This window comes from Suillus bovinus (genome assembly GCF_016758785.1).
Source record: "Suillus bovinus strain UH-Sbo-P2 chromosome Unknown EDB93scaffold_28, whole genome shotgun sequence".
Classification (NCBI taxonomy): Eukaryota; Fungi; Basidiomycota; class Agaricomycetes; order Boletales; family Suillaceae; genus Suillus; species Suillus bovinus.
Genome location: NW_024542084.1, coordinates 170,786 through 197,933, shown reverse-complemented (window position 1 = coordinate 197,933; position 27,148 = coordinate 170,786). Strand labels below are relative to the sequence as shown.

At 46.0% G+C, this 27,148-nt stretch overlaps 10 protein-coding genes across 10 annotated transcripts; 7 read left to right on the top strand and 3 right to left on the bottom strand.

Annotated features, from left to right (window-relative positions):
* Positions 1-1,857: 1,857 nt before the first annotated feature.
* On the top strand, positions 1,858-2,306 carry EDB93DRAFT_1068805 (uncharacterized protein; the record flags this gene model as incomplete). Its single annotated transcript, XM_041444940.1, has 3 exons — positions 1,858-1,935; positions 1,999-2,212; positions 2,275-2,306. Coding segments are annotated over 3 exons (324 nt in total), but the record flags the coding sequence as incomplete, so codon positions are not given.
* A 2,814-nt stretch (positions 2,307-5,120) lies between these two features.
* Positions 5,121-7,175, bottom strand: EDB93DRAFT_1250478 (uncharacterized protein; the record flags this gene model as incomplete). The annotated part of the gene is made up of 8 exons (XM_041453019.1): positions 5,121-5,662; positions 5,714-5,987; positions 6,043-6,092; positions 6,140-6,254; positions 6,307-6,426; positions 6,472-6,820; positions 6,860-6,984; positions 7,053-7,175. 8 exons carry the CDS (start codon positions 7,173-7,175, stop codon positions 5,121-5,123), a joined length of 1,698 nt encoding a protein of 565 aa, XP_041307662.1.
* Positions 7,176-7,508: 333 nt separating this feature from the next.
* On the top strand, positions 7,509-8,624 carry EDB93DRAFT_1104041 (uncharacterized protein; the record flags this gene model as incomplete). The annotated part of the gene is made up of 8 exons (XM_041447378.1): positions 7,509-7,518; positions 7,567-7,650; positions 7,711-7,806; positions 7,860-7,955; positions 8,014-8,109; positions 8,159-8,290; positions 8,365-8,475; positions 8,524-8,624. 8 exons carry the CDS (start codon positions 7,509-7,511, stop codon positions 8,622-8,624), a joined length of 726 nt encoding a protein of 241 aa, XP_041307661.1.
* A 1,457-nt stretch (positions 8,625-10,081) lies between these two features.
* On the bottom strand, positions 10,082-11,764 carry EDB93DRAFT_1250476 (uncharacterized protein; the record flags this gene model as incomplete). The annotated part of the gene is made up of 6 exons (XM_041453018.1): positions 10,082-10,614; positions 10,665-10,775; positions 10,821-10,838; positions 10,894-10,997; positions 11,053-11,471; positions 11,537-11,764. 6 exons carry the CDS (start codon positions 11,762-11,764, stop codon positions 10,082-10,084), a joined length of 1,413 nt encoding a protein of 470 aa, XP_041307660.1.
* A 665-nt stretch (positions 11,765-12,429) lies between these two features.
* On the top strand, positions 12,430-12,597 carry EDB93DRAFT_1051177 (uncharacterized protein; the record flags this gene model as incomplete). Its single annotated transcript, XM_041444683.1, has 1 exon — positions 12,430-12,597. A coding segment is annotated over one exon (168 nt), but the record flags the coding sequence as incomplete, so codon positions are not given.
* Positions 12,598-12,977: 380 nt separating this feature from the next.
* EDB93DRAFT_1240610 (uncharacterized protein) lies at positions 12,978-13,647 on the top strand (the record flags this gene model as incomplete). Its single annotated transcript, XM_041451782.1, has 4 exons — positions 12,978-13,102; positions 13,154-13,262; positions 13,298-13,461; positions 13,515-13,647. The coding sequence occupies 4 exons, from the start codon at positions 12,978-12,980 to the stop codon at positions 13,645-13,647; spliced, it is 531 nt and encodes a 176-aa protein (XP_041307658.1).
* Positions 13,648-13,872: 225 nt separating this feature from the next.
* EDB93DRAFT_1085392 (uncharacterized protein) lies at positions 13,873-14,487 on the top strand (the record flags this gene model as incomplete). The annotated part of the gene is made up of 2 exons (XM_041445907.1): positions 13,873-14,101; positions 14,150-14,487. The coding sequence occupies 2 exons, from the start codon at positions 13,873-13,875 to the stop codon at positions 14,485-14,487; spliced, it is 567 nt and encodes a 188-aa protein (XP_041307657.1).
* A 551-nt stretch (positions 14,488-15,038) lies between these two features.
* EDB93DRAFT_1085374 (uncharacterized protein) lies at positions 15,039-15,317 on the top strand (the record flags this gene model as incomplete). The annotated part of the gene is made up of 1 exon (XM_041445906.1): positions 15,039-15,317. A coding segment is annotated over one exon (279 nt), but the record flags the coding sequence as incomplete, so codon positions are not given.
* A 176-nt stretch (positions 15,318-15,493) lies between these two features.
* Positions 15,494-15,854, top strand: EDB93DRAFT_1250474 (uncharacterized protein; the record flags this gene model as incomplete). The annotated part of the gene is made up of 2 exons (XM_041453017.1): positions 15,494-15,721; positions 15,768-15,854. The coding sequence occupies 2 exons, from the start codon at positions 15,494-15,496 to the stop codon at positions 15,852-15,854; spliced, it is 315 nt and encodes a 104-aa protein (XP_041307655.1).
* A 1,213-nt stretch (positions 15,855-17,067) lies between these two features.
* EDB93DRAFT_1104037 (uncharacterized protein) lies at positions 17,068-18,136 on the bottom strand (the record flags this gene model as incomplete). The annotated part of the gene is made up of 6 exons (XM_041447377.1): positions 17,068-17,127; positions 17,158-17,179; positions 17,222-17,354; positions 17,549-17,689; positions 17,783-17,830; positions 17,917-18,136. The coding sequence occupies 6 exons, from the start codon at positions 18,134-18,136 to the stop codon at positions 17,068-17,070; spliced, it is 624 nt and encodes a 207-aa protein (XP_041307654.1).
* Between the last annotated feature and the right edge of the window lie 9,012 nt (positions 18,137-27,148).

Genomic DNA, 27,148 nt, shown 5'->3' with positions numbered 1-27,148 from the left:
AAAATAACCTGCAGGCTGGTAATACTCCCACCAGCAGTGTAGGGTCTGCACACGAAGATGAGCTGGTCGAAAAAAATAGCTCTGTCACAGCTTCACGGACAGTGTCCATGTCTCCATGTCCAGACTCAGTCTCGAGTCGGCGTGCCCTGGTGCGCACTGAGGAGGAAGAGAACGCAATGAATGAAGACAAAACTGAGACCGGTAGCACTGTATCACAGGCTGAGGTGGAAGCCGACGAGACTGCGGAAGATGAGCTTGGTATGTGCAGAAGCCTTGATGTGAACATTACATTAATTGAGTACCAAACAGCACACTTAATGAAGGACTGGAACTCACCAGTCTATGTGTTCTTCAATCCGACACCACAGATTACCGAACTTGATGGGCGCCATGCCCATAACTTCAAGTGCCAAGCTAGGAATTGCAAGACCAAAGTGCGACAATACCTTGACAAAGGTGATGCACGCTCCACTGGTAACATGCGGAAGCATGTGCATTCGTGCTGGGGCGATGAAGTGTTGAAAGCTGCGGATGAGGCCAATGATGCCAACGAGGTGCGCAAAAATATAGTTGGTAGTTTCCTGCGAAATGGATCGATCACTGTGTCATTCAAGCGTAAGGGTAAAGGAAAAGTTACATACTCGCACCGTCAACATACACGTGCAGAAACACGGTACAAACAAAGTCTTATCTGAGTCTTGGACTGAAACATCTGCCTTCAGGGCTGAAATAGTGAGCTGGGTGTCCGAGAGCCTGCGTCCATTCGATATCGTCAAGGACCGTGCATTTCAGTCACTGATGAAGACAGGGAGACTGGAATATTACATACCTTCTGCCTCCACTGTTTTGTGTGATGTGCAACAAGTATTTGTGCGAACTTGACAGTGTGTTGCTACAATGTTACAGGTAAGTATTTATCATTAATAAAAAAACAAATATTCAAAACACACCAGGAATATGACGGTAAAATAAACTTTACTACTGATGGTTGGTCGCATTTTCAGCGCACTTCGAGCACGAGGGGGAACCACTAAGCATCCCATTAGACATTGTTGAAGTGGGGAAGGTAAAAAAAACTCACCTATATAGATATATACAAGCTGAGAGCTTCATAGTCGCATACCAGCGAGGAGCTTGTGGAGGCGTTTGCAAAAGTGCTAGAAGAATTTGGTATATCAGAAAAGGTATTGATCCGAAAAAAAAATTGAACAAACTTACATGCAACTAAAACCACATTGCACAGATCCTGAGCGTCACTTGTGATAATGCATCCAACAATGATGCCATGATTCATGAACTGAGCGGTCAGGTACTGGAATTCGGTGGACCAACCACTCACACTAGGTGTTTCCTGCACACTGTGAACCTGGTGGCCAAATCATAGATCTGGGAATTTGATGTGAAGAAAGGAGAGGCCGACCAAGCATTGGCGCATAGTACTGACAGTACTGACATAGAGCTGGAAGAACTTAGCGCAGATATGGAAGAGGACACAGGGACGACATACGAGGTAGATAATGATGACGGCTTTGTTGACGAGGTCGAGTTGTTGGACAAGAAAGAGCAGACTGCACTAAACAAAGAGATAAGACCAGTCAAATTAGCACTTGTCAAAGTAAGTGTGTGCAACAAAAGAGGACTCACTATTGAACACAATTGCTCCAGGTGTGCAAGCTCGCATACAAGACCATACATTCAACTACTATCATCCTTCCCGCATGGCATGGCATCCTCAAGGACTTGTTGGAACCCCAAACCCTCATGCCACGCGATGTGGCCACACGGTGGAATTTGATGTTTGATATGTTGGATTACGCACTTAAACATCGTGAGGCTGTAGATACCGTTATGCAACAGCGAGACCTTGGTTTACAGAAGTATGAGTTGGAGGATAATGAGTGGGAAATACTACAGCAATTGTGTGATATACTAAAGGTTTGCACTCTTTGTTTGACGCTTTGGCGCATATGCTTATGTTATATTGTTTGCCCTTGTTAGATTCTGAAGGATGCCACGCTTTACTTCTCACATCCAACACCTAACCTTGCGACAGTGATACCAGCAATGGATCACGTCGACAAGATGCTCATGTCCTATTCGTGCAACAAGAAATATCTGCCTTCAATTCGTTCGGCAGTTCGGCTCGCAAAAAAGACACTCAACCAGTACTATCAGCTCACAGACAGGTCTCACACATATCGGATCTCCATGGGTAAGTTCTATTCAATCTAGGTTTTTTCTAGTTTCTACTGACGGTTAATATTATTATACTAGTGTTACATCCCCAACACAAGCTATTATACTTCATAATCCAAACTGTGGAGCAACTTGTGCGCGAGGAATTCAAATGTTCATACCTGTCCCTTGATGCCAACTCTGATTTGGGGTGTGAGGCAGATGTCTTGGAGTCAAATGATAATATATTGATGGTATTTTGCTTTTTTTGCTTTTTACTTAGTGTTTGTACTGACTCAATCTTAGAGCAACAACATTTTTGACAACCTCCCTGCACTTGCAGTCCCCAAACCTACTAACTCGGGCTCCGAACTCAATTGTTACCTTAGTATGGATGTGGAACATGTCACCAACCCTATCGCTTGGTGGCAAGAACATCGCAAATCATTCCCCCACCTGTCACACATGGCCATTGATTATCTAACTATCCCTGGTATGTGGCATTATTATGTTTAATGCCTTGTAAGTTACATTGCTTATAGCTACTTCTGTAGATGTTGAACGTCTCTTCAGCTTTGGGCATCTTGTCCTGTCACATGTCAGAAATTGTTTATCGGCACAGTCGACACGTGCGCTGCTTTGTGTCGGCTTATGGAACGAGTTAGGCCTGGTCAGATCTGAGGATATCATTCACATGTCTAAGCTCCCAGATGTTGTTGGCAAAGAGGAAGCAATGAATGAGGGTTGGGACAGAGTCCAAGTAGATTAGTATTACATTTGTTGTTACAATTCATTACAATGCTCTTTGTAGTGACCTGTTACGACTGGGATAGTTCTGCTGTTGCCGGTCAAGATAGACCTGTCGGGCGAACAGTTCGTCGGCCTTCCTAATACAAGGAAGGTTTCTGGTGGTTCCTACTGCACGAGCCGCGGCTTCTATGCAGGATCAGCGGTGAGTGGTTTTAGCACTTCTACCGCAATCAAGGGTTTCAGGCTAAGACAGTGAGTGACTGCCTTAGAATCAGAGTTCAGGCTACTAAGGGTGGAGACCTTAGTAGATCAGGTTTCAAGGGGAAAACCCAGTAGATTAAGTTAAGGAATACATCTATGGTACATGGGGTTTATATAGGTAAAAGGAAGCGGCGTAGCCGCGACAAGAAAGGTAACAAAGATAGGAAAAGAGTACAACCTATCAAGATAGCAAAGATAGGTGAAACCGCCATGCGGCGCAAGATAGTATCTATGTTACAATCAAGATAGAAGAGAAGTGCAGACAGCCCGCTTGATAAGAGAATAGCCGAGTCTAGATGAGTCTAGAGTCGGCGGCATGGTTACAGGAAAAGAAAAATGAAATAGGAGTAAATGTTATTGTAACACGGGTGGGCTGATGTAAAGGTACATTGTATAGCCAGGTGGGCCGACATACAAGAATAATTTTGTAGATGGGTGGGCTGAGAAAGTGGTGGAATATTTATTATATAGACGGGTGGGCCAAGCGAGTGGTAAAACATTTTTTATATCGACGAGTGGGCTGAGAGTGCAGGAAATTATTTATGATATAGACTGGTGGGCCGAGGTAGGGAGATATTGTGTAGACATATAGGCCAAGGTATTGGTTTACTATATAGATATATAAAGTACTTGTCTGACATGCACAGATTGCCGAGTCCCAACACCCGAAAATTGAATCCCATGGTACAACATCCATTTTTCAACGAGAAATCACTGTCTCAAATTCCGGATGCCCGATGACCGGAAGCTCCAGACTGGACACTAGATACTTGCAGGAATGTGTGAAATATTGATGTCCTGAGACATATCACTGAGTGCCGAGAGCCAAACCACAAAACTGAAAGTGTTACCACTGACTGATTGAATCACCTAGTGCCGAGTGCCGAAGCCTGAAACACGAGCCGCAAAACCCGAGGCTGGAAGCGATACACAATATGGAATGTCTTATGAAATTCACCGTGTGCCAATCCTAAAACCCTGGAATTCATCATTGACTTATTGATTCACCGAGTGCCAAGACCTGAGTGCCAAGTGCCAAGTGCCAAGTGCCAAGTGCCAAGTGCCAAGTGCCAAGTGCCAAGTGCCAAGTGCCAAGTGCCAAGTGCCAAGTGCCGAGGCCTGAAACCTGCCACTCAAAACGAGTGGAAGACTAAATGTTGCAAAATTGTTGACATGAAAGTGTAACTCCCAGAACACCAAAATCCAAAACTCAATGGTTGAATCACTGAGTACCGAGTACCAAGTGCTGAGTGCCGAGTGCTGATGCCCAAAACCCGAGGCTCAAAACACAACACTGGACACAATACACCATATGGTATTTCTTACAAATTTCACAAGGTCCCATTGCAAAACCACGAAAATTTTCAGTGACTTATCGATTCACCGAGTGCCAAGACCCTTCTACGGGTTTTCTGGGTTTCGGGCTCAGGGATCGGAAAATGACTTCCAGCAAACTGTTGAAGACAATCTAATATTTCCATGTTAACAATTTTGCAAAATGTGCGTTTCCACTCATTTCGTGTTTCGGACTTCGAGCCTCGGCACTTGGCATTTGGGTCTCGGGTCTTGGCACTCGGTGAATCGATAAGTCACTGAAAATTTTCGTGGTTTTGCAATGGGACCTCTGTGAAATTTGTAAGAAATACCATATGGTGTATTGTGTCCAGTGTTGTGTTTTGAGCCTCGGGTTTCGGGCATCAGCACTCGGCACTCGGCACTTGGTACTCGGTACTCAGTGATTCAACCATTGAGTTTTGGATTTTGGTGTTCTGGGAGTTACACTTTCATGTCAACAATTTGCAACATTTAGTCTTCCACTCGTTTTGAGTGGCAGGATTCAGGCCTCAGGTCTCAGCACTCAGTGAATATATAAGTCACTGATAACAAAGGTAACATTGATTGAAAACATTGCATATACATCTATGACTATTTAATTATGTAGTCATGTCAACATCCTCACCAGAAGGTTCACCCTTCACTTGAACATCCATCTCTTCAACTGAATCATACTCTGGAAAAAGATTGCCTGGATCATCCGGTTTCACAATTTCGCTGGGCATCTGTGAAACCTCAGGATGAATTTGGTTGAGCTCAAATATGAGTCCGTTGATGGCAGACTCATCCTGGAGGTTGGGGGGGTTGGGCTCCATCCCTTCCATAGACAGGTCAATGAGAGGAGGAAGTGCGGATGCAGGGGTTGACATGGCCGGAAGGACAGGTTGATGAAGCAAAAATGATGTTACATCACCTTGGGCGTCTGGAAGTGGAAATTTTGGGTGCCAGAGGATGATTTCACGTCGAAGGCCTTCATGAAGGCATTGCAGGGTGTCAATCTTAGCATCCTGCTCAACAACATGCTCCTCAAGAGCGGCGATTCGAGCTGCACCCTCCCGAATCGCCATTGCCATGGCATGCAAATCCGGCATTGGCACATCAAGTGCCAAACAAGGAACTCCGGAAGTCGAAGATGGGACTGCTACAGGTGGAACATTATGTCAGATGGACATAGAAAATTTGGGTGACTTACAAGCTGGTGCAGGTGTAGGTTCCTTGGCAGCAGTGACAGTCTTGCTGTGACCGCGTGTTTGCGCCTTTGGTGTTTGGGCACCAGATGGACCAGGAGTGACGGAAGAGACCTGAGATTGACTCCGTGTCCGGCTGGTGGTTTGCGAGGCAGCCAGAGCTTTGGAGGGAGCTTTGGAAGGGGTCCTGGATCTGGTCCTCCTGGTGGTCTGGGTGATGGATTGACCTCGAACAAGTTTCGGCAGGGTTCCCATACTCACGGAGATGCACTTGATCTTCTTGGTGGTGTAGTAGATGCAGGACATGCACGGGGCACCGGTCCTCTTGTCAAACCGAGTTGCGCAGGGCCATTCCATCTTGTGGCAAGCCTGGCAAGGGTTGTTCTGTGCGATCTGTCAGTTCATAGACACACCAAGTCTCAATGGTGTACTTATGGGTCTGGGAATGAGTATATCACATGCATTGATGACTGGGGGTGCCTCTACTGGAGGTTCGGGAGTTGCCTGAGGGGGCTCGATGACCTCCAGACATTTGCCTGCAATTGCCTAGCACATTGTAAGGACTCACCCAAGTGCCGGATGCAAAAGTGTGACTTACCATAGCAGGCCCGAAGGGTTTCTTCTTTGGGCTCCAGGATGACCGAGGTGATCCAGACGTCCTTGCAACATCTGGGGAGAGCTGGGGGAGGACGACCTCCGGAACCCCATGTGAAATCGGCTACAAAATGAGTAAGACAATGAAACAATGAACCAGAGGACATACCTGAGTGACCGAGTCCTCCTCATCTTCCGACTCAACAAACACCTTGAATTTGGCACGGCCGGTGGTCTTCACCCACTTCCGAGTCTTCATAGTGGACTTCAGGGGTTGGGAGGGAAGTGCTGGAATCATTGGAGACTTCCTCTTCTGAGTCCCTTCCAATTCCGGTTCCGGGTCAGGGGCAACTGCCTTACCTTTTCCCTTCTCCCGGGACTTAGAGGCAGGGTTGGTAGAAGGCCCGGCAATGACAGGTGAGGGTGAAAGATCCACAGGAATTAGACATACTGAAGGACCGGACACGACTGGGAGATTGAAGGTGTGATCACCTAACTCCTCCCAGGCAAGGACCTTGCTGTGCCATGGGTGCGTTAACAAACAGGTATCGTCATACCTGATGCTGTGCCAGTTGGGCCAGACCTGAGGAGTCATGCCCCAAACACGAATTAACTCCCTCGAGCACGAACACATGAGACCCAGAAGGTAGGGACCACTCCCATATTGCCGAACCGCATCAGCCTACCCAGATGATGAAAAAAATGAAGGGGTGAGAATATGGCAATGCTACATACCACGAGTAAACTGACCTGGGTTGTCAGAGAAAAGTGGCTGTGGCCCAGAGGAAGCTGCCGAGCGCCGGTGATGATGGCCATGATCTTGGCAGTGATTTCCTTGAGGCTGGTCAAAGAGGTGTTAACTGGAGTAGACATGGTATTTCAATTGAAAGTGTTGAAAGTGTTGAGATCAGGTAGAAATCAAGTTGTATTCAGGTTGAAATCAGTTATCACAAGGATGATGTTTCAGTAAAAACAAGATCAGTGATTAACAATGTAAAATTTCATTGATTGTTTGTCCTTGTTTGGTTGTGGTTCAACTTTCAGCAATTGCTGGCGCCTTGTGTTCAACTTCGAAGTTATCAATAATCAGTGAATCAGTTGATCAGTTCCTCACAGAACATGAACTCCCCTGCTATAGTTAGATTCAATGACCCTCCGGTCACTGAATATAACTCAATGGATGTGGATGAATCAACCGTGTCCCAGATGTCAACAGGTATGTTCAACATCCATCATACCTTATCAATTTACCGGACATCCTCAGATCAATTATATCTTAGGCTGGCTGATGACCCAGAATCATGTTCTGTGTTATCCAATGGTCCGGAGGTCTTTTCTTCAATTTCCGGTGAGTTTATCAATTGATATGATGACCATGTAATCATCCACGGTCACTCAAATCTCACAGATCATTCACCTCCGGCTCAATGTGATCAACCAGGCCTCCCGGTTCACCCGGACCTATACCTCAGGCCTGAGGATGACCTGATGGCTGGGATGCACAGTGAGTATTATTTAAATCATCTAACAATGCATGTTGACACGAAAATCTTGCAGATCAGTCACTTCCGGCCCAACCTGATATGCCGGGTCTAGCCATCCACCCAGATCTCTACCTCAGGCCTGATGAAGATATTATGACTGAGATCCTGGGTATGTTCATCAATTGAAATAAAAAGTCTGGCCATCCCTGGTTACTAAAGCCTGACAGATCCATCACCTCCGGCCCAACCTTATCACCCAGATGTACCCATCCACCCTGACCTGTACCTCGGGCCTGATGAAGATTTTATGCCAGAATTCTACGGTCTGTCAATCAAAACATCTCACCATCCCTGTTCACTAAACCCTTACAGATAAATCTCTTCCGGCCCAACCTGATCAACCGGGTTCCCCCATTCACCCAGACATGTACTTAGGCCCTGAAGATGATCTGATCAACTATGAGGTGAAGCAGGAGCGTGCTAATTCAGATAGTGAGGTCTCAGGTACACCAGTAGTATCCAGGGCATGTAGGTTTTTCCCTACCATCCAGGTTTCCTTACTTAATTCATCTCCCAAGTGATGGCAAAATCTCCTGAACGTGATTTGCCACACCCGGATGTCACTTATGAAGAATTGCTTGCCATGGTCCAGGATCTCTGGCCATTCGAGTCTTACAATCACACGGGCAGTGAGTATCTGATATAATCATTTATCTTTCTGCTAATTTGTCTCTTAGTTCAATCCATTCAAGATTGGGTCCGGGATTACAAACAGCGACATGGACATATTCCTGACCCATCCATCCAACAACTACTCGAGGCTGAGAGACCATTCTGAACTGCCTGGGCAGAAACATCTGACAAACTCAGAAGAGCTGATGAAGACCTCCGGAGGCTGCAAAGAGCTGAACGTTTGACTTCCGAAATGCTCAAGGTATTAGATTCCCTCATTCTTAGGTTTGAAGATCAAATTCAAATGTAAATTACACAATTTCTGTTAGTAGACAAATTACCTGTGAACTTTTGAATGTTTATGAACCCACTCATGTCATGTAAACTACTTAATTATGGATGTATGGAACTCCCATTTCCGATTCATTCACTATCAGAGGACTACTGAGGCCTGAGTATCGATCACCGGGTCCATGTTTCAAGTCCAGCGCACCAATAACCTACTTCCCATTGCATGACATGGATATGTACATAAGGGGAGACAGTGTGGGATAAGTACATCACTTCCTTCCCCTTGCTCTTGTCACCCAAGGAGTACTGTCTAATGGCTTTGGCATCGACTTACTCCAGGTGGTCCTTGCTGATGGCTCAATCACCGCTTTCTTTCCCCACATCCTTTTGGGAGCCGGCGATGTTTTCCTCCCTTCCATTGCAACATCATCGTCAACCTCACCAATGTTGCCATTGGTCAACCCTGCCAAGAGGTCTCCCATTCACGATGTAGAAAGCTGATTCCTGCTGGGCTCAGCAGAAATCATACTACCTAGACAACAAATATTTAGGTAGATCTTAGCACGACCTAGTCTGCTATACTTGCAGAGCAAGTGCATTCGATCCTATGGGGGTAGCTGTTTGGTATTAGTTTCGATAGTTAGTTATCAGTAATAGGAAGATAATCTGAAGCTAAGAACTACTTGTCCGAAGGGGAACTGTCGGGTCCGAAAATATCGGAGTCGGGTTGGGCATCGGACTGTTGGGAATGCATCGGACAATAAAGGAATGTGTCGGAAGTGTGTCGGATTGTTGGTCAAATGAATGTCGGATGTGTCGGAATGTTTTGGAGGAAAAGAGCGGATAGATATTTCACAATACAATCAAGTACTACTAATATCCAATGACTTCCATCCTACTACTGAGTAGGGAAAAGTAAGTAATGCAATAGGTAGGAAGTACTAGATATTAAATAGTGACTATGTAGAAATTTGGACTGCTATAGGCGAGAGTAGTAGCGATATTTCGGGTCCGAAATCCTATGTAATAGGACATGTGGTACTGCGGACCATGAGAAAACATGTAATAACACTGTATACAATGCTTAGCAAGTCAAAAGGAGCAAATGCGCACCTAGTGGGGATAGATGCGACTGGACAGGACATAGGGAGGACTGGTCCAATGTGCGGGAATGTCGGGTCAGGATCGGACATGCATCGGACTGTCGGAAAGTGCGTCAGGTCAAGATCAGACTGTTGGACTCGGGTCGGGGTAGTCGGAAGTGGATCAGACAAATACTGTTTGACATCAGTATCAAAATAGCTGGTTCCGAGCCCAGCGCTGCAACCATTGTTACAGCGATGTCAGCAGTGCACCACATTTCGCCGACTTGACAGGGTGAGGCTTCGTAATTGATGGTGGGATTGCCATCTCTGCATGTGATGATGAAGGACCTTCTCTGGTTCTGGTTCTCTTTTTCGGTGATCTACCATCAGCCAAGTTATTATCATCATCATCCATATGGTGAGTGTCATTCCCGAAATCACTGTTGGGTTTGGAGGATGAATCCCTAGGGCTTCGGATGATTACCCTTTGCGTGTTTTTGACTTTATCCGTCCAATGGGAAGGCAACCTGCCTGATACGACCGATGCTACCATGTCGCCATCTTTGTTCTTCCATGCTTTGAACGTGAATGTTGATCCTTTGCCTTTCTCCTGCCGAGCATACCAGAAATTGAGGAGGGCCGTCATGTCCCAATTTTGCAACTTGGAAGGCTCCTTCAAGTTGACATCCGCCGGAAGATATCTTTGTGACACAAAGTCATCCTGGCATTGAAGGATGGCGCTCCATGGCACTACTGCCTTGTCAATCCCCGAACAAATCCCTATGTCGATGCATTCAACAATGTCCCGGATGTAGCAAGGATTGACTCACGATAGTGCAATGTGAGAAAAGCCCTGACTATGGCCTTCTTCTCCTCGAGTTTTGTTTTGGTGATGTCCGGAAGCAATGGCATCCCATCCTTGTCAGTGTCGAGCTCAAAGGCTGGTTTTCGTATTCTCTTGCGACCTCCCTTTATCTGTCAGCCACCTTCCCATGCTCCGGCACCTATCACAGAGACCATCAACACACCCCTCCGGGTATCAACAGTTTAAACACTCACCAAACTGTTCCTGCGCATACTCCTGCCACACCGGCTCAATGTCCTTCCAGTCCTTTGTCTTCATGAAGTTGTCCCCATCTCCTAATGCCTTGTTATCATCGTGCCTGCATGAAATATATTGGGTTGAAAGATCTGCGATGACAGGTAAAATTCACTCACATCCCAAACAGCACCTTGCCCTGTTCATTCTTCCAAGCTGACAACACAAACACTCTCATCCCGCATTGCCTCCACATCTCCTTTGAAAAGTGCTCCATATATGCAGGTCCCTTCTTACAGGCGACCTGTGCTTGTATCTCGGGAGGAGGACAGTTGTTGGACCATTCTTCGGCAGTTTCTTTTGTCTTCTCCAACTCGTCGTCGGACAATTCAGCCATGACTCTCTTCACAGCCGCCTGATAATGCTTGACCATACCAGGATCTCCTGGCTTTGCCCCAGACTCATCCTCAATCCTCTTCAGCACCTCTTCCCAATTCTTCTGGTAGATCACCATCCTAGGTGTCCATTTCCTCCCATACTTTATCATGTCCTTCCTTTCCTTCTTTTTCTTGTTGTTGAACAACCAAGTCTTGTACATCTGAGCATTGAAGGAAGTGTAAGACATTAAAATTTTTGTTTCGCATCGCAACAAGGATGTATCACCTGCTTCCTCTTTTTCCATTGTCCTTGGTCCACCTTTGGCGCAAACAACCTGGCAGCCCTGGCAATTGCAGTGAAAACTGCCCGCTTCTCACTCCTTTTTGCAGAAGTCCACTCAGGAAGGTAGTTCTTCAGCTCAGAAATTTCGGTTTCCGTGAGCTTCTGTGTCTGGGGTTGACGTGCCCTATGTCTTCCAGGAGACAAGCAAGTGGAATGACCTGATCTTGCCATGGTGACTCTGATTGGTGAATGTGCTGAGGGTGAGCAAGGCGTAACTAATATTGGTTCGAAGCTCAACTTTGACCAAAGCCTAACAGTTGGTTAATCAACCCATATCGGACATGATGCCATTAATGGAAATAAATTTGTAATGAACAACCAATACTGCACAAACATAGCATTGGAATAACAATTCTTGCGACCTTCCTGAGCTAATGCTGTTCTTGCAACATTTGAAAATAAGATGAAGATAGGTCTATGCACCCCGCTGCAAAGATCACACAGGGTAGAAGCAAGGGGCAGAAAAGGTAGGAAAACTTGGGTCAAGGTCCCGCTTGCAAGCGCAAAACGACATGCCTACAGGTCCATGCCTAACTCTCCCCCGGAATCACCAACACTTCAGCCTGTTCCAGCACCGCCTACTTGGGAAGACTGTCCTGATAATACTTATGAGCAAGACCAAGGCTCATTCGAGCCTTTGCAGCTCCAAAAACAATGGCAAGTGAATGTAAACCGTTGGAGTGTCGTTCAAACATTGCTAAGTATAACACATGCAGAGCCAGAATGACTACCTGAGGCAATGGCTCCCAAGGCAGGAATCATATCTGCATCACCTCCTGGATCAAGAAGCTCCTCCAGAAGATAGGAGATGCATCATCTGCGATCAGGATGGGGTCTACAAATGTCAAGATTGTCTTGGGGAGCCACTCTATTGCACGGGATGTTGCAGGAGTCAACATCGTCGCAATCCTTTCCACTGGATCAGTCAATGGAATAGTCAGTTCTTCGAGCAAAGTTGTCTCGCTCATGTTGGACTTGTCATACATCTCGGTCATGATGGCAAAGAATGTTCTGCACTCGCAAATAGGTGGGATTTGTTCAAAGGAGATGAACACAAGGACCAGCTTGAGCCTGAAGATCTACCATCCATGTCAGGACCAGAGTTCCAGCCTAAGGAAAACACCATGGTCATCGTCGACAAACCAAAGACTGTGTTCACCTTCAGAGTGCTCGACAATTTTCTATTGGACAACCTAGAATGTGGCACCTCTGCAGTGAACTATTACAGCAAGCTCCGGCGAATGACCTCCAGCATGTTTCCTCACCTTGTTCTGGTAATTATATATCTCCTTTATCTAAAGGACATTATATTGACAAGGCACTTGGCAAGGACTGATACAGAGAGCTCATGAGAGTCGCTTGACAGTGGAGGCAGTTGAAGACCATGAAATGGCATGGCTTCGGTCATCATTCCAATGCCCCGAATGCCGGAGATCTCACATTGTTTTGCCCGACATGTCCTCAGCCTGAGATCAACATATCCTTGTCAGGGAATGAAACACTTGATGAGTGAGTCTAGTTTCATACTTGAGCGACCTAAGTGATGATAAGAACTCCAAGCTGGAGATATACCCGGTCATTTGTGATGGACGGTAATTTCAAAGCCAAACACTTGCATCCCATCAAGCCATTTGATGAAGTATGGCTTGCTGATGGGCTGGGGTTCATGGTGGGAAAGGACAGGTATAAGTGCATCTTGCAGAGGCTGCTGACACTTTGGAAAAATCTAGCTGCAACAATCACCGGGCGGTAAATCAAGCAAATGCGGCTCGGCACAAGCTGGAGTCGACGGGTATCGGGGGAGTTGCTTGTGCCCGCCATGGCTGCTTTGTGCCTCATGCGATGGTTGATTTCCAGAAAGGCGAAAGGCAAGCCGAACATGAAGTTCTACATTCACTAGTTGATCATGCATCATTTGCAGACAAATGAACATGGATTACGCCCTTTGCAAGGCTGCCCAGCACAACATGGAAGGCATTACCAGGGCTGTCACCTTTTATGACATCAACTGTCAATACAACAAGCACCTTCGGGTTTGGGTGGATCGAAGCTGATTTCTTGAAATGGTACTGGAATTGACCATCATTCCTGGCATCGGTTTGTGGCACGTGCATGGACATCAAGACAGCTGCTATGTCTGATATCCGTCGAATTTCATTGAAGGCATTGGCTGGATAGATGGAGAGATCATGGAGACTCTCTGGGCACATCTGAACCTAATTTCCCCCGCTGCTCGGGGAATGTCATCCCCTCATCAACAGGAATGTCTCAATTTTCAGATGAATGATTCCAACTTCTGCAAGATGATCCGCATGAAAAGGACCCTTTGCCGTAAATACAAGCAGGTGAAAAATTGCATCGCTGAAAGTGAAAAGGCTTTTGACAGACTCGATGAAGCAGCACCCGCCAATTTGAAGACAGAATGGTTGGCCAATGAGATGATCGCTCAATCCAGCCAAATAAATGATCCTGCGGCGATGGATGTTTATGAGATAAATATCAAGAAGGGTAAGCTGACCATGTCTCCATAGAAGTCCAAATTAATTTCGCACTCAGCACCAAGCAAAAAGGAGATCGAACTTAGACTGCTAGAGCAGGGTAATGCCTGTAATGCAGCACCATCTAGGAGATCTGTGGTGACATGGATATCTATGGGGTTGGCAATCGAGGAGGCTCAAATTGCATTGCTCGTCGAGGTCCGAAGAATTGGAAAACGAACTACGGAGACACAGAGATTAGACCTCGCCCAGCAACAAGATCGTCTCCAAGGCCAGATAGATGGATTCACGTGTTCTGCTGTCACGCATCTCAGAGAGGGATTCGATGGAGATGACGATCATGACGACTTGAACGTTGACATCCTAGATGATCTCGATGATGACCCGGAAGATTGAACCGAGACATCTGATACATGGACAAACTCGCCTGAGCTCATTGCGATCCCATTGCCATCAAACCTCGGGGTAGATCGATGCAGACACTTGATGGCAGAGGATCTCATTCCGCTGGAGATGTCCCTTTGCGAAGGGCAGGCAAATGATGCACTTCACAACCTCCGCATTCACTTGTGCAACAAGGCAGTCCTATTCCGAATGATGGTCAGGCAAGCCAAATCTCAAGCCCTGAAAACTCGAGCCTGGTCACAGGTGACGTCAGTGCAGCAGGCTGTCTCCCTGCATGTGAGTATATATACCAAGACCAGGACACAAATGATGAAACTTGACACGGGGCATGGCCAACTTCAGAAGTACAAACCTCTGCTTTGCGAGCAGCTCAAAGTCAGCACTGCCGTGGGTGATCCGAATGCCCATGGTCAATGAAATGAATCCCTCGCGTGGTTCTGGTCTGTCGAGGTCGACATGCATGGTCTGGATCAATCATGGAATGAGGAATGTGAGTTCCCTAATGCTTGACATGTCTGACGTTGAGCTGACCGGACAAATATGAAGTTTACCAAGTTCACTGGCTCCGGGCAAAGGCACTACGGGATCGATGGAAGGAAGAGCTGATGTTGGTCCAATTCGAGATGGATTGGACATGTAACTTTTTCTTGTGGAAAGCAGCCCAATGGGGCGACCGGATGCAGGAATCATTCACGAAACGACTTCTGGGTCATGCATGCTACTCTGGAAGGCAATCCCGAATGTATTCATTGCTGGTGCAGGACGCCCAGGCAGTGTTTCAACACCTGCAGACCATTTTGATAGATTCCCGAGATGAATGAATGGTTTATTGCCGATGGAATATAACAACCATTTTGATATACAAATTTAGTCCCGGGAATTGGCCAGGTCAGCCCATGTTGGAGTTTGAAAAATTTATCCATCCATCAGTAGATGATATCTTCACATCTGAACCAACTGTCATTGTCATTGCCAGTGTGATACTCCTGCATCAGCCATGCCTGAATTATATCCTTCTCCTGCATCCACTTCTGACAATGAGAATTCCCTCAATGAGTACCAGCCCCTCACTCTCACTCCTGCAGACATTTCAGCTACTATGTCGATGTCTGCATCGTGCATCCGCGCATCCATCTCCCAATATCAGGCGGAGGCTCCAAACAACAATCTTCCCCCTTTGGCTCGGATCAGGCACTTCAAAGCCAGGCTGCAATGGGAGATCACTGTAAGACCCCGACGACACTGGCGGTTAATGCTGACATCTTCCACAGACTTTTGTCACTCCCATCCTCCAGTACTCAGCTGCCAGGAACATCATTTCGGTCGTTCCCAGCCTATTGCTCATATTCTTCATTTGATTCCCGGTCACACCTGGAACACGGTTCCAGATCACATCTTTTCGTATCACCTCTGTGTGTTTCATGATGTCGCAGATCCTGGAGATCCATCCCGGATCGTATCTGGCTATGATACCCCATGGTGGATGGGAGAAACTGCAATCCCGAACGAACCATGGCAATGGGATCGGGTGATGACTTGCTGTATATTTCACTGCAAGCATTTGCTAGTAAGATTCTTATTCCATTTCCTTGATTCATGACTGATCTGCTCTAGGATGGTGTTGAGAATGATGGTCTGACAATTCCGGAGCAGGTGGATCATACCTCAGTTCCATCACTGATGGGACTGAGGTGGATTAGAGAATGCCTCCTGACATTACTTGAAGAGCAACGTGAGGGCATCTGTGACAAGATGGCAGAGATACAAATCTACACTGCCATGCTGGACAGATTGAAGAGGCAGAGGAGAGTAGCTCTAGTCACTCAGTTGGGAATGTTGAAGTGCAAGTTGCATATGTGTTTTATGAGTACTGAAAATCGCTTGTAAACATTGCAATATCTAACATGATGTTTAATGGCAAGTCCCGAAATAAGCGGTGCAGATGTGCATCACCATGTCCTGACCACCGAGGTCCAGATATCGAGTCCCAATTACCGGGACCCCATTACCGAACACCGAATATTGAGTTTCGAGTTCTGAATGTTGGGTACCGAGCGTCGAGTACCGAATGCTGACTGCTGAATATCGCTGTAGAAATCTGGTTCCTGCTGGGCTCAGCAGAAATTGTACTACCTAGACAACAAATATTTAGGTAGATCTTAGCACGACCTATGCTGCTATACTTGCAGAGCAAGTGCGTTCGATCCTATAGGGGTAGCTGTTTGGTATTAGTTTAGATAGTTAGTTATCAATAATAGGAAGATAATCCGAAGCTAAGAACTACTTGTCCGAAGGGAAACTGTCAGGTCTGAAATATTGGAGTCGGGTCGGGCGTCGGACTATGCGTCGGACTGTCGGGAATGTGTTGGACGATAAAGGAATGTGTCGGAAGTGTGTCGGATTGTTGGCCAAATGAATGTCGGATGTGTCGGAATGTTTTGGAGGAAAAGAGCGGATAGATATTTCACAATACAATCAAGTACTACTAATATCCAATGACTTCCATCCTACTACTGAGTAGGGAAAAGTAAGTAATGCAATAGGTAGGAAGTACTAGATATTAAATAGTGACTATGTAGAAATTTGGACTGCTATAGGCGAGAGTAGTAGCGATATTTCGGGTCCGAAATCCTATGTAATAGGACATGTGGTACTGCGGACCATGAGAAAACATGTAATAATACTGTATACAATGCTTAGCAAGTCAAAAAGAGTAAATACGCACCAGTGGGAGTAGATATGACTGGACAGGACATAGGGAGGACGAGTCCGATGCGAAAACGTCAGGTCTGAAACTTTCGGGTCGGGGTCGGGCGTCGGGATCGGGATCGGAATGTCGGGGATGCATTGGACAAATACTGTTTAACATGAGTATCAAGAACACGGGTTTTGAGCCCAGCACTGCGACTGTCGTTACATCGCACTCCGAGTTCTGGATCTCCATTACCAATTCCCGACTTCCAGAATTTAACTACCGAGGTCCGAATATCGAGACCCGAGTGCCGAGTTCCGAATATCGATTACCAAGTGCCGGATATCGAGTCCCAATTACCGAGTTCTGAAATGTCAGGTACCGAGTGTCGAGTACCAAATATCGAACTCCGAGTTCCGGATTCTCCATTACTGATTCCCGACTCCCAGAACATAACTACTGAGGTCCGAGTATTGACACCCGAGTGCTGAGACCCGATTGCTGAGCTCCGAATATCAGGTTCCGAGCTCTGAATATCGAACTCCGAGTTCCGGATTCTCCATTACTGATTCCCGACTCCCGAAAGTTACCTACCAAGGTCCGAACATTGAGACCTGAGTGCCAAGACCCAATTACCGAACGCTGAATATTGGGTTCCAAGCTCCGAATATCAAACTCCGAGTTCCGGATTTTCCATTACCGATTCCCGACTCCCGAAAGTTACCTACCGAGGTCCGAATATCGAGACCCGAGTGCCGAGACCCGATTACCGAACACCAAATATCGAGTGTCGAGTTCCGAATATTGAACTCTGAGTTCCAGATATTGAGTCCCGATGACCGAGTTCTGAAATGTCGGGTACCAAGCATCGAGTACCGAATGTTTACTGCCGAATATTGAACTCTGAGTTCCGGGTTCTCCATTACCAATTCCCGACTCCTGGAACATAACTACCAAGGTCCGAGTATTGACACCCAAGTGCCAAGACCCGATTACTGAGCTCCAAATATTGAGTTCCGAGGTCCCAGCGTTGAGTGCCAAATATTGACTGCCGAATATTGAACTTCGAGTTCCGGATCTCCATTACCGATTCCTGACTCCCGGCATTTAACTACCGAGGTCCAAATATCAAGACCCGAGTGCCGAGACCCGGTTACCGAGCTCCTGGCCTTGATGACTGTCGATAGGATCTGAGTCTAAATACAATGATAGCCATCGCCCCAGTACCATTTTCAAATTTGTACAGCAGCATTCATACTTACATTTCTTTGCTTCTCTGTGCCCTTTTGACTTGTAGGTTCCTTTTGCAACAGACCATTCTTCTTAGCATTGCCCAATGTAATGTCGATGATATCGTCTGCGCTACTCCAACCCAGGGCCGGCCTTTTCTAACTGCGCACCACAACTGAAACCCCACTCCCTTGCGCTGAATGTGTTGGTGCTCGAGTGTCATCAAGACACACAGAAGGCTCTGGACAGTTATTGTATGCATCCACTGTCCTGCATGATGTGGGAATCATGCATGGACATGAATACTAGGTGACCCTCAAAAGATAAAGTCTGTTAGCTTAGTCCTCAGACTAGTCAACCCATACCTTGGTTTCAAACCATGGTCCATATTTCCAGTTTTCCCCAAGTTTCATGATCTGAATATGTTTTGACAGAAAAAGTCTAATGTGAGATGGGAATCACATTTAGACCTAGTTGATGTGAGAAGGGAAATGAAGGTTAAGGTATAGCCTTGCCTTTGGCTTATTCACTTTGGCTAGAGAAAACCATAGAGAAAAGTACAAAGCCTATAAAAAACCTATCCAAAAAGACCGTGTTTCAATTCCTGCCAACTGTCTTATTTTTGCTACCTACTTTTCTCTAGTGTTTCTTTACTTTACTTTTTCATTAGGATGCTTTGACTCACCTGACACTTCAAAAAATTGTACCCATAGGGTATGATGTCATTATGATGTCATAAGACTCCACAGATACTCCTGCAGGTATTGTGTTGAAAGATATTATGTCATCAAGCTCTAGATTATTCTACTCCACAATGACATCATCCATGATGTCATTTCCTTCTAGAATATTCTGCTCCACAATGACTCACTCTGACTCACTCATGGAAGGTTCTGGGATCTTTTGCTCCACAATGATGTCACTCTTGATGTCATTACTCCACATTCCAGAATGTTCTGCTCCACAATGATGTCATAGCTCCATCTTTCACTTGTATTTTATTCTTTTATTGGGTTTGACCCAATATTTTGATTGGTCCTCCTTATTTTTTATTGTTTGTGAACCTAGGTTACTTTCCCACACAAAATGTATATAAGGAGAGCCCATTCTCCCCCCAAAAAAATATGATCTCCCATTTGTAGCAATCTGCCTATCAGATATTTCACTTGCAAAGTTAGTCCCTTTGAAGTGAGACAAGTGCAGGGAAAAGAATTCCCTTGAGATTATAAGTTTCTTACCTTAGAAACTTATTTAGTGCTATAGACCAAGCATTCTTGGTCACATATATTGTCTTTGAGACCCCTTTGTCTCATTGCTCTGTGCCCTTTGACTAAGTGATCTTAGTCATCTATCATATTGTTGAGACCACGTCTCACTAGTTGTCCCATAGACCAAGCGATCTTGGTCAAGTTATAGTCCCCTTTGTTCAAGCGATCTTGAACATATATTGTATATTTGAGACCATTTGTCTCACAGTCAAGTGTCCATAGACCAAGCGATCTTGGTCATATTTCGTATATTTGGGACCATGTCTTACTAGTTCCAGTATCTGTTATGACTTGGATGGTATCTGTTGGCGACGCTCAAACAGAGCGTGTGTCGTCAACGGTCGAGGACATCCTTGGGCTAGCCCAAGGTTAGGGGTTGTACTTGGCGGGTCTTCGGCAAGTACGATTTGACGCCTATGTCCAAATCGGGTAGCTTATGTCACGCAGATGCGAGACGATAAGCTATATCGGCCTAGGCTTACGACACCTGAAGGTTAATTGTAAGGATCGTCGTTAATTAGAAGGACAGAAGTCCGACTAGTTAACAGGGGCTTTGCTCATCGACGAAGTCGATGAGTAAAGGTCGAGACTATAGGCTTATCCGCGAGGAGCAGATAAGAAGATAGAATATAGACTGCTGGCGAGGCAGAAGGATCACTCTGGTGAGAGTAGGAGGTCAAGAACCAAGTAGATTCAAGTTAAGGAATATGTTACATGGTAGCGAGTTTATATAGAGGACAGGAAGCGTATTAGTGGATGATAACTTGTACTACCAAGAGAAGTAAACAGGAAAGGGTATGACCATAAAAGGAAGGCACGTTCGAGGTGAGACATGGGCGAGCTCTGAACGTGCAGATAAGAGAGTGAGTCAAAGATCAAGATAAGAAGTGAAACACGCAGGGCACGATCGTGCAGCTGCGGATCTAAGTATAAGTCGCATGTGCGACTGCGCACCGAGTCAGAGATCAAGAAAGGTGATCAAGGCAAAGGGGATGCATCATGCATCATATCATAGGTTACCGTCCAGACAGTAAGGGCAAGGGGACTGTCCACAGGATCAGTCAGGTGGTGAAACGGAGCATGGGTATGCTTCGTCAGCGAAAGGGTCCGGCCAGATGTACTGGCTCTGCTGAAGCGACAGGTAGAGAGCGAAGGGGAATGCAAGGATGACAAGGATGACAAGGGTAAGGTCGGGGTAAGGGTATGACGCGAGGGCTGATACTAGGAGGATGAGGAGAAAAATAGTAGGGGCCCAAGCGTCTAGATGTTCTTGTAACAGTATCCAAGTCCAGAGCCTAGAAGGAGGATTCCTAGGCAAATACATTCCAGAAACCAAATTATGTGTCTAGAAGCTTATTCCTAGGCAAGAGGTTTGAGTTTCAATAAAGAAAAGTAAAGCTCCAGCTAGGTTGATCTTGACAAAGATTAGTTTAGTGAGCCTCCCAAGAACTCACACGTTATCTACCACGAAATAGGAAAAGTCGTAGACCATGTTAATCAAGGACTGGCAAGCAGTCTTATCCAAAGTGTAATTGTGGTGTCATTACATTTACACGACTTTATATAAGACCCTCGGTTATTAAGACACCACTATGGACTTCGGACCTCGAGTGTCATCAAGAGACACAGAAGGCTCTGGACAGTTATTGTATGCATCTGCTATGGATTTCAGACCTCGAGTGTCATCGAGAGAGACAGTTCGTACTTGGTAGTCGAAAGCAGGTACTGATGCGGGTAGTTACACTTTCTACTTGTTTCATCTTCCACATGGTGGTAGGGTTCGTCAATCCACCCTAGCCCATCCGCATGAGGGAACTCCGGCATAAATATGAACAGAGTCCCTCATATACCATGCCCACCCAACCCTATCCCCCTCCACCTCATGAACCCCATGTCTGACAATCCTTCCGGAAAATCCAATCATACACCCGGAATCGTACCCAAACTCCAGCTGAAGGCTTGGCATGCTCATCCGAGCATTAGAATAATTCCCCACAGTGGTGAGAATATCAAAGCATTCAGGAATTGATAAATGGTCTTGATGATGTGGGGTTTGATGATTGGAAATGATGGATAGCGTGTGAAACATGGATGCCCAGTACTCCAGGATCTCGGACATTCTTGGCAGTTCCTTGCTTTCTGCCTTTTCTCCGAGGCTTGCAAATGTTCGTAACCCTGCCCAGTACTGCTCCGGATGCATGATCCTGAGCGCCGCTGATGCGATGGCTGCTGGCCTTGCAATGGCATTTAGGATTCCCTCGGACAATGGTCCCTTTAATGATGCAGATACCTCCGGGTCCACTAGATTCTATGGGATTGGTGAGCTCAACTACCGAAATCATCATCCTATCAAATCCTACCTCATGCCCCTGTTGAAACCATGCTGGAGATAAATTAATGCACCCAGCAGCTAGGCCAACATCTTCCAATCGGCATTTGAACCACTCCGGATTGGTTTGCCAATTCCCATCGACCTTCACACTTCTTTCCAGACTTGGAGACAGCAACTCAGTGGCTGCCCAAATTTCCTTCTGTGGTTACCATTTGGTATTTAATATATATTGAGTAACAATCTATATCACACACCTGTGTTTTGGCTGTCAGGGCGTCTGGGAGGTACCATGCGATGATGGTGCTGGACACATCTAGAATGGTGGCGGGTATGTCCACAAACCTTGTCCCCTCATGGCCGGGAGGACATCTCTTAAGCAACTTCTCCTCTTTCTCCTCATTGTGCCCGGTGTTCTTCGGGGAGATCAATTTGCTATATCTTCCAATGTCGATGTTCATCTGAACTGCGATGAAGGAATTTGAATGATCAAATGAATTTTCCGAATCTGCAGGAAGACCCACTTGGATTTTTATATGCCTTTGTGAGGCGATCTACCAATCGATCGCAGGCCATCACTAGATCAGTGTCTAGGTTAGGAGAAGGTATTACCGGGTCTCCTCCTGTCTTCTCTGCATTGAATTTCTGTGCAGTATATTCACATGCCTCGTGAGTGACTGTCAGGGCCCAAGTGTGCCAGAGGCTTATTTCAATTGCAGAAGTGGAAGAACTATTCATGATGAAGTCGATCTTGGGAAATCAGAAGCTGAATGCTGGACACCCAGAGGTTGGTGTTAAAGGGGGTGGAGATAGTCAGGATCAGATAACGGAGCCGAAATACCAGATCATTGGAAGTGTGCTGGATATCAGATATTCGTTTGTCAACTCCTGGGGCTCGGATCTCAGCATGCTTCACTCAAATTTCGGTAGTTGGAACTTGGCATTTGGTGTTTGGTAGGTGGTGAACATGAGGTCCTGATAAGAGAACCTTCCATGATGTTGGCTGTCGAAGATATATTACCATCCGTTGCTCAATAAAATACCCGATCATTGGAAGTGTGCTGGATATCAGATATTTGTTTATTGACACCCGGGTCTCGGAACTCGGTACGCTTCACTCGAATTTCAGTAGTCAGAACCTTGCTTCTCATACAGCAATGCAACAGTAATGAACCTGCAGCTGCAGGAACTCATTATGCTTCACCCGAATTAGCTACTTGGCAATCGGTACTGCATTGTTTTACAATTATCATTCACCTGTGCCCACCTGTCTATATTATATACCGCCCTCGGCCCACCCGTCTAATATAATATATCCCTGGGCCCACCCGTGTATGTGATAACAAGTAACCTAGGCCGGCCCACCTGTCTATCTGATACCCACCTACCTTGACACTCGGCCCACCCATCTAAGATAATATATATCTGGGCCCACCCGTGTATGTGATAACACGTACCCTTGGCCGGCCCACCCGTCTATCTGATACCCACCTACCTTCACACTTGGCCCACCCATCTAAGATAATATATATCTGGGCCCACCCGTCTATCTGATACCCACCTTCCTTGATACTCAGCCCACCTGTTACGACTTGGATGGTATCTGTTGGCGACGCTCAATCAGAGCGTGTGTCGTCAACGGTCGAGGACATCCTTGGGCTAGCCCAAGGTTAGGGGTCTTACTTGGCGAGGCTTCGGCAAGTAAGATTTGACGCCTATGTCCAAATCGGGTAGCTTATGTCAAGCGGGTGCGAGACGATAAGCTATATCGGCCTAGGCTTACGACACCCGAAGGTTGATCGTAAGATCATCGTTAATTAGAAGGACAGAAGTCCGACTAGTTAACAGGGGCTTTGCTCGTCGACGAAGTCGATGAGTAAAGATCGAGACTATAGGCTTATCCACGAAGAGCAGATAAGAAGATAGAATATAGACTGCTGGCGAGGCAGAAGGATCACTCTGGTGAGAGTAGGAGGTCAAGAACCAAGTAGATTCAAGTTAAGGAATATGTTACATGGTAGCGAGTTTATATAGAGGACAGGAAGCGTATTAGTGGATGATAACTCGTACTACCAAGAGAAGTAAACGGTAAAGGGTATGACCATAAAAGGAAGGCACGTTCGAGGTGAGACACGGGTGAGCTCCAAATGTGCGGATAAGAAAGTGAGTCAAAGATCAAGATAAGAAGTGAAACACGCAGGGGCACGATCGTGCAGCTGCGGAGCTAAGTATAAGTCGCATGTGCGACTGCGCATCGAGTCAGAGGTTAAAAAAGGAAACAGGGCAAAGGGGATGCGTCGTGCATCATATCATAGGTTACCGTCTGGACAGTAAGGGCAAGGGGACTGTCCGCAGGATCAGTCAGGTGGTGGAACGGAGCATGGATATGCTTCGTCAGTGAAAGGATCCGGCCAGATGTACTGGCTTTGCTGAAGCGACAGGTAGAGAGCGAAGGGGAATGCGAGGATGACAAGGATGACAAGGGTAAGGTCGGGGTAAGGGTATGACACAAGGGCTGATACGAGGAGGATTAGGAGAAAAATGGTAGGGGCCCAAGCGTCTAGATGTTCTTGTAACACCACCCATCTAGGATAATATATATCTGGGCCCACCCGTGTATGTGACACAATGTACCCTTGGCCGGCCCACCCGTCTAATATAGTATATATCTGGGCCCACTCGTGTATGTGATGACAAGTACCCTCGGCATACCCGTCTCTCTGATACCCACCTACCTTGGTACACCCATCTACATAATATCCAACTACCTCAGCCCATCCATCTATAGAATATTCATGTCCATCGGGCCACTCATCTACTCTACATATTCCACACATGGGCCCACCTGCCTCCATCAGAAATAATATCCCTCCTGGCCCATCCATCAACATCGAGGATATACATCACATCGGCCCATCATCTGCTGGCCCGTCTTATATGGGATATTATGTAGGTCGGGTGACCCGTATAATACGGAAATATGTCACTGTAATATGTGGCTACTTTACTTATACCCCTCTATTATTTATGTACTGGGTCGATTTTCCGCCCACTTTCTCTGTGTCCTTAGATACAAGGAATTTTACTTGTTGTTTGCCAGTGACAATCTAAACTTGCGCGCTTCGGTTATCCACCTTCGCATTAGCATCAGCCAACCTTAGTTGGGGTGTTAACACTCGTCTCGCCTCGTCTCTCTTTCTTCTCTCTCGCTCACAAGTCTTTCACCTTTGCTCGCGCGTGTTACCTTCGTGTCACGCACCTCACCCTTTGCCTTTTGCACTCGTGTGTCCACCTTTTGTTTATTGCATCATTCTTGCCTCACGCTTCGCACACCTATTAGTCTTAGTACCTTATCAGTTGTTTGGTGTCCCTCTTTTTACAAGAGAGGTTTCTCTTTACTCAGTTAGCTGCCCTTGGGATGACGATTTCACTCGCGCCTGGGACTATCTGTGTTTGCTTAGCTTAGCACCAACTTTGACCACAGTTTAGATTCCTCATCTTCAGTGCATGTGCGTTTGAAAAGTGTTCTGTTCAGGTGCTCTGCTACTCCATTGTGCTCAGGAGTGTCATGTACAGTGAGTTTTCATTCTGTGCCTTTGCTACGTAAATGACGGGTGAACTCCTCACTAGTAAATTTTCCCCCATGGTCAGAACAAAGACATTTTATTTTCATGTTGAACTGGGTGTTTGACCAGGCTTCGTACTTCTTGTATGCATCAAACATTTCGTCTTTTGACCACAGTAGATGCAGGTGAGTGAATCTCATATGATCATCAGTAAATGACACAAAATATTCTTCGTGGCCAGGAGTTTGCACTGGGGAGGAGCCCCATAGGTCTGAGTGCACTTTGTCACTGAAATTTTCGTGATGTGTGGTGTAACAATGGTAGCAGCGCTGGGCTCGGAACCACAGTTTTTCATACTCACATCAACACCTGAAACATACACGCACATGTCTGATGCATTTCCACATGTGTCCGAGCCACTCCACATTGGACTTTCGGACATCGCATCAGCCAATCGCACTTCGCACACACTTGTCCATCCTGTGTCCTATCCTTCCGAACTAGCCTCACTAGGTGCATAGTTATTCCCGTGCACGTTTTCTGACATTCGGACCACATTATTACATGTCCACAGCACCTCGTGTCTTATTACATAGGACATCAGACCTAACATATATCGATACTATCTTCGCCTATAGTATTCTGGATTTCTACGTACTTACTTAAATACTCTGTAGTGACCCATAGCAATTATTATCCAGTAGTTAGGAGCCGTTTCCCAACTCTGTGGATCACTCAGAATATTCTCGTAGTTCTTAGTTGCATTGCAAAATATTACCATTCCTTCACCGTCACAAACCTGCCATTCATTATACTCGCGATACCGCTTGCAACCCAACACCCATTACATAGTTTCCAACCTATATTCGTGAAGTCTGAAAGTCCGAATTCTTGCACATCACACTTTGGCTTCGGACATCGGATAAGTACCCTTGGACATCATCGGATTACCTTCGGACATCGTTTTGCAGCATTGGACATTTTGTTATTTGCATTACTAACACATTTTACTACTAATACCAATTAGCAATCCCTTTAGGATCAAACACACTTGCCCTGCAAGTATAGCAGACTAGGTCATGCTAAGATCTACCTAAATATTGTTGACTAGGTAGTACAGTTTCTGCTGAGCCCAGCAGAGATTTACTCTTTACACTGGTGAGTCTTCCATTGCTATGATTGCCCTTTGTCCTTTGTTCAAGGCTTTATAGTATCCTGCAGGGGGTCGTACTCTTGTGGCTTTGGGAGTTATTGGATCCTGCAGTGTCTGTATACTCTGGGGTGGTGTTTTGGGAGGTTGGCTTGGTGTTTGGGGAACTTGGGACATTGTTGAAGGTTACATGTATATTAGTACATTCTGGATGCTATTTTGAACATTATTTTTGGGAGGTATTAGCCTAGACTCCCCCTCGTCCAGTACATCATCTTCTGTGCTGATATTTACTGGCACAAAACTAATGTTTCTTTTGATAAAAACTCTTTGTTTTCCTGGCCAATACACTTGATATTCTTTGCTTTCTTCATCAACACCAACAAATAAGGCTTCTTCTGCCTTGGCTTCTAACTT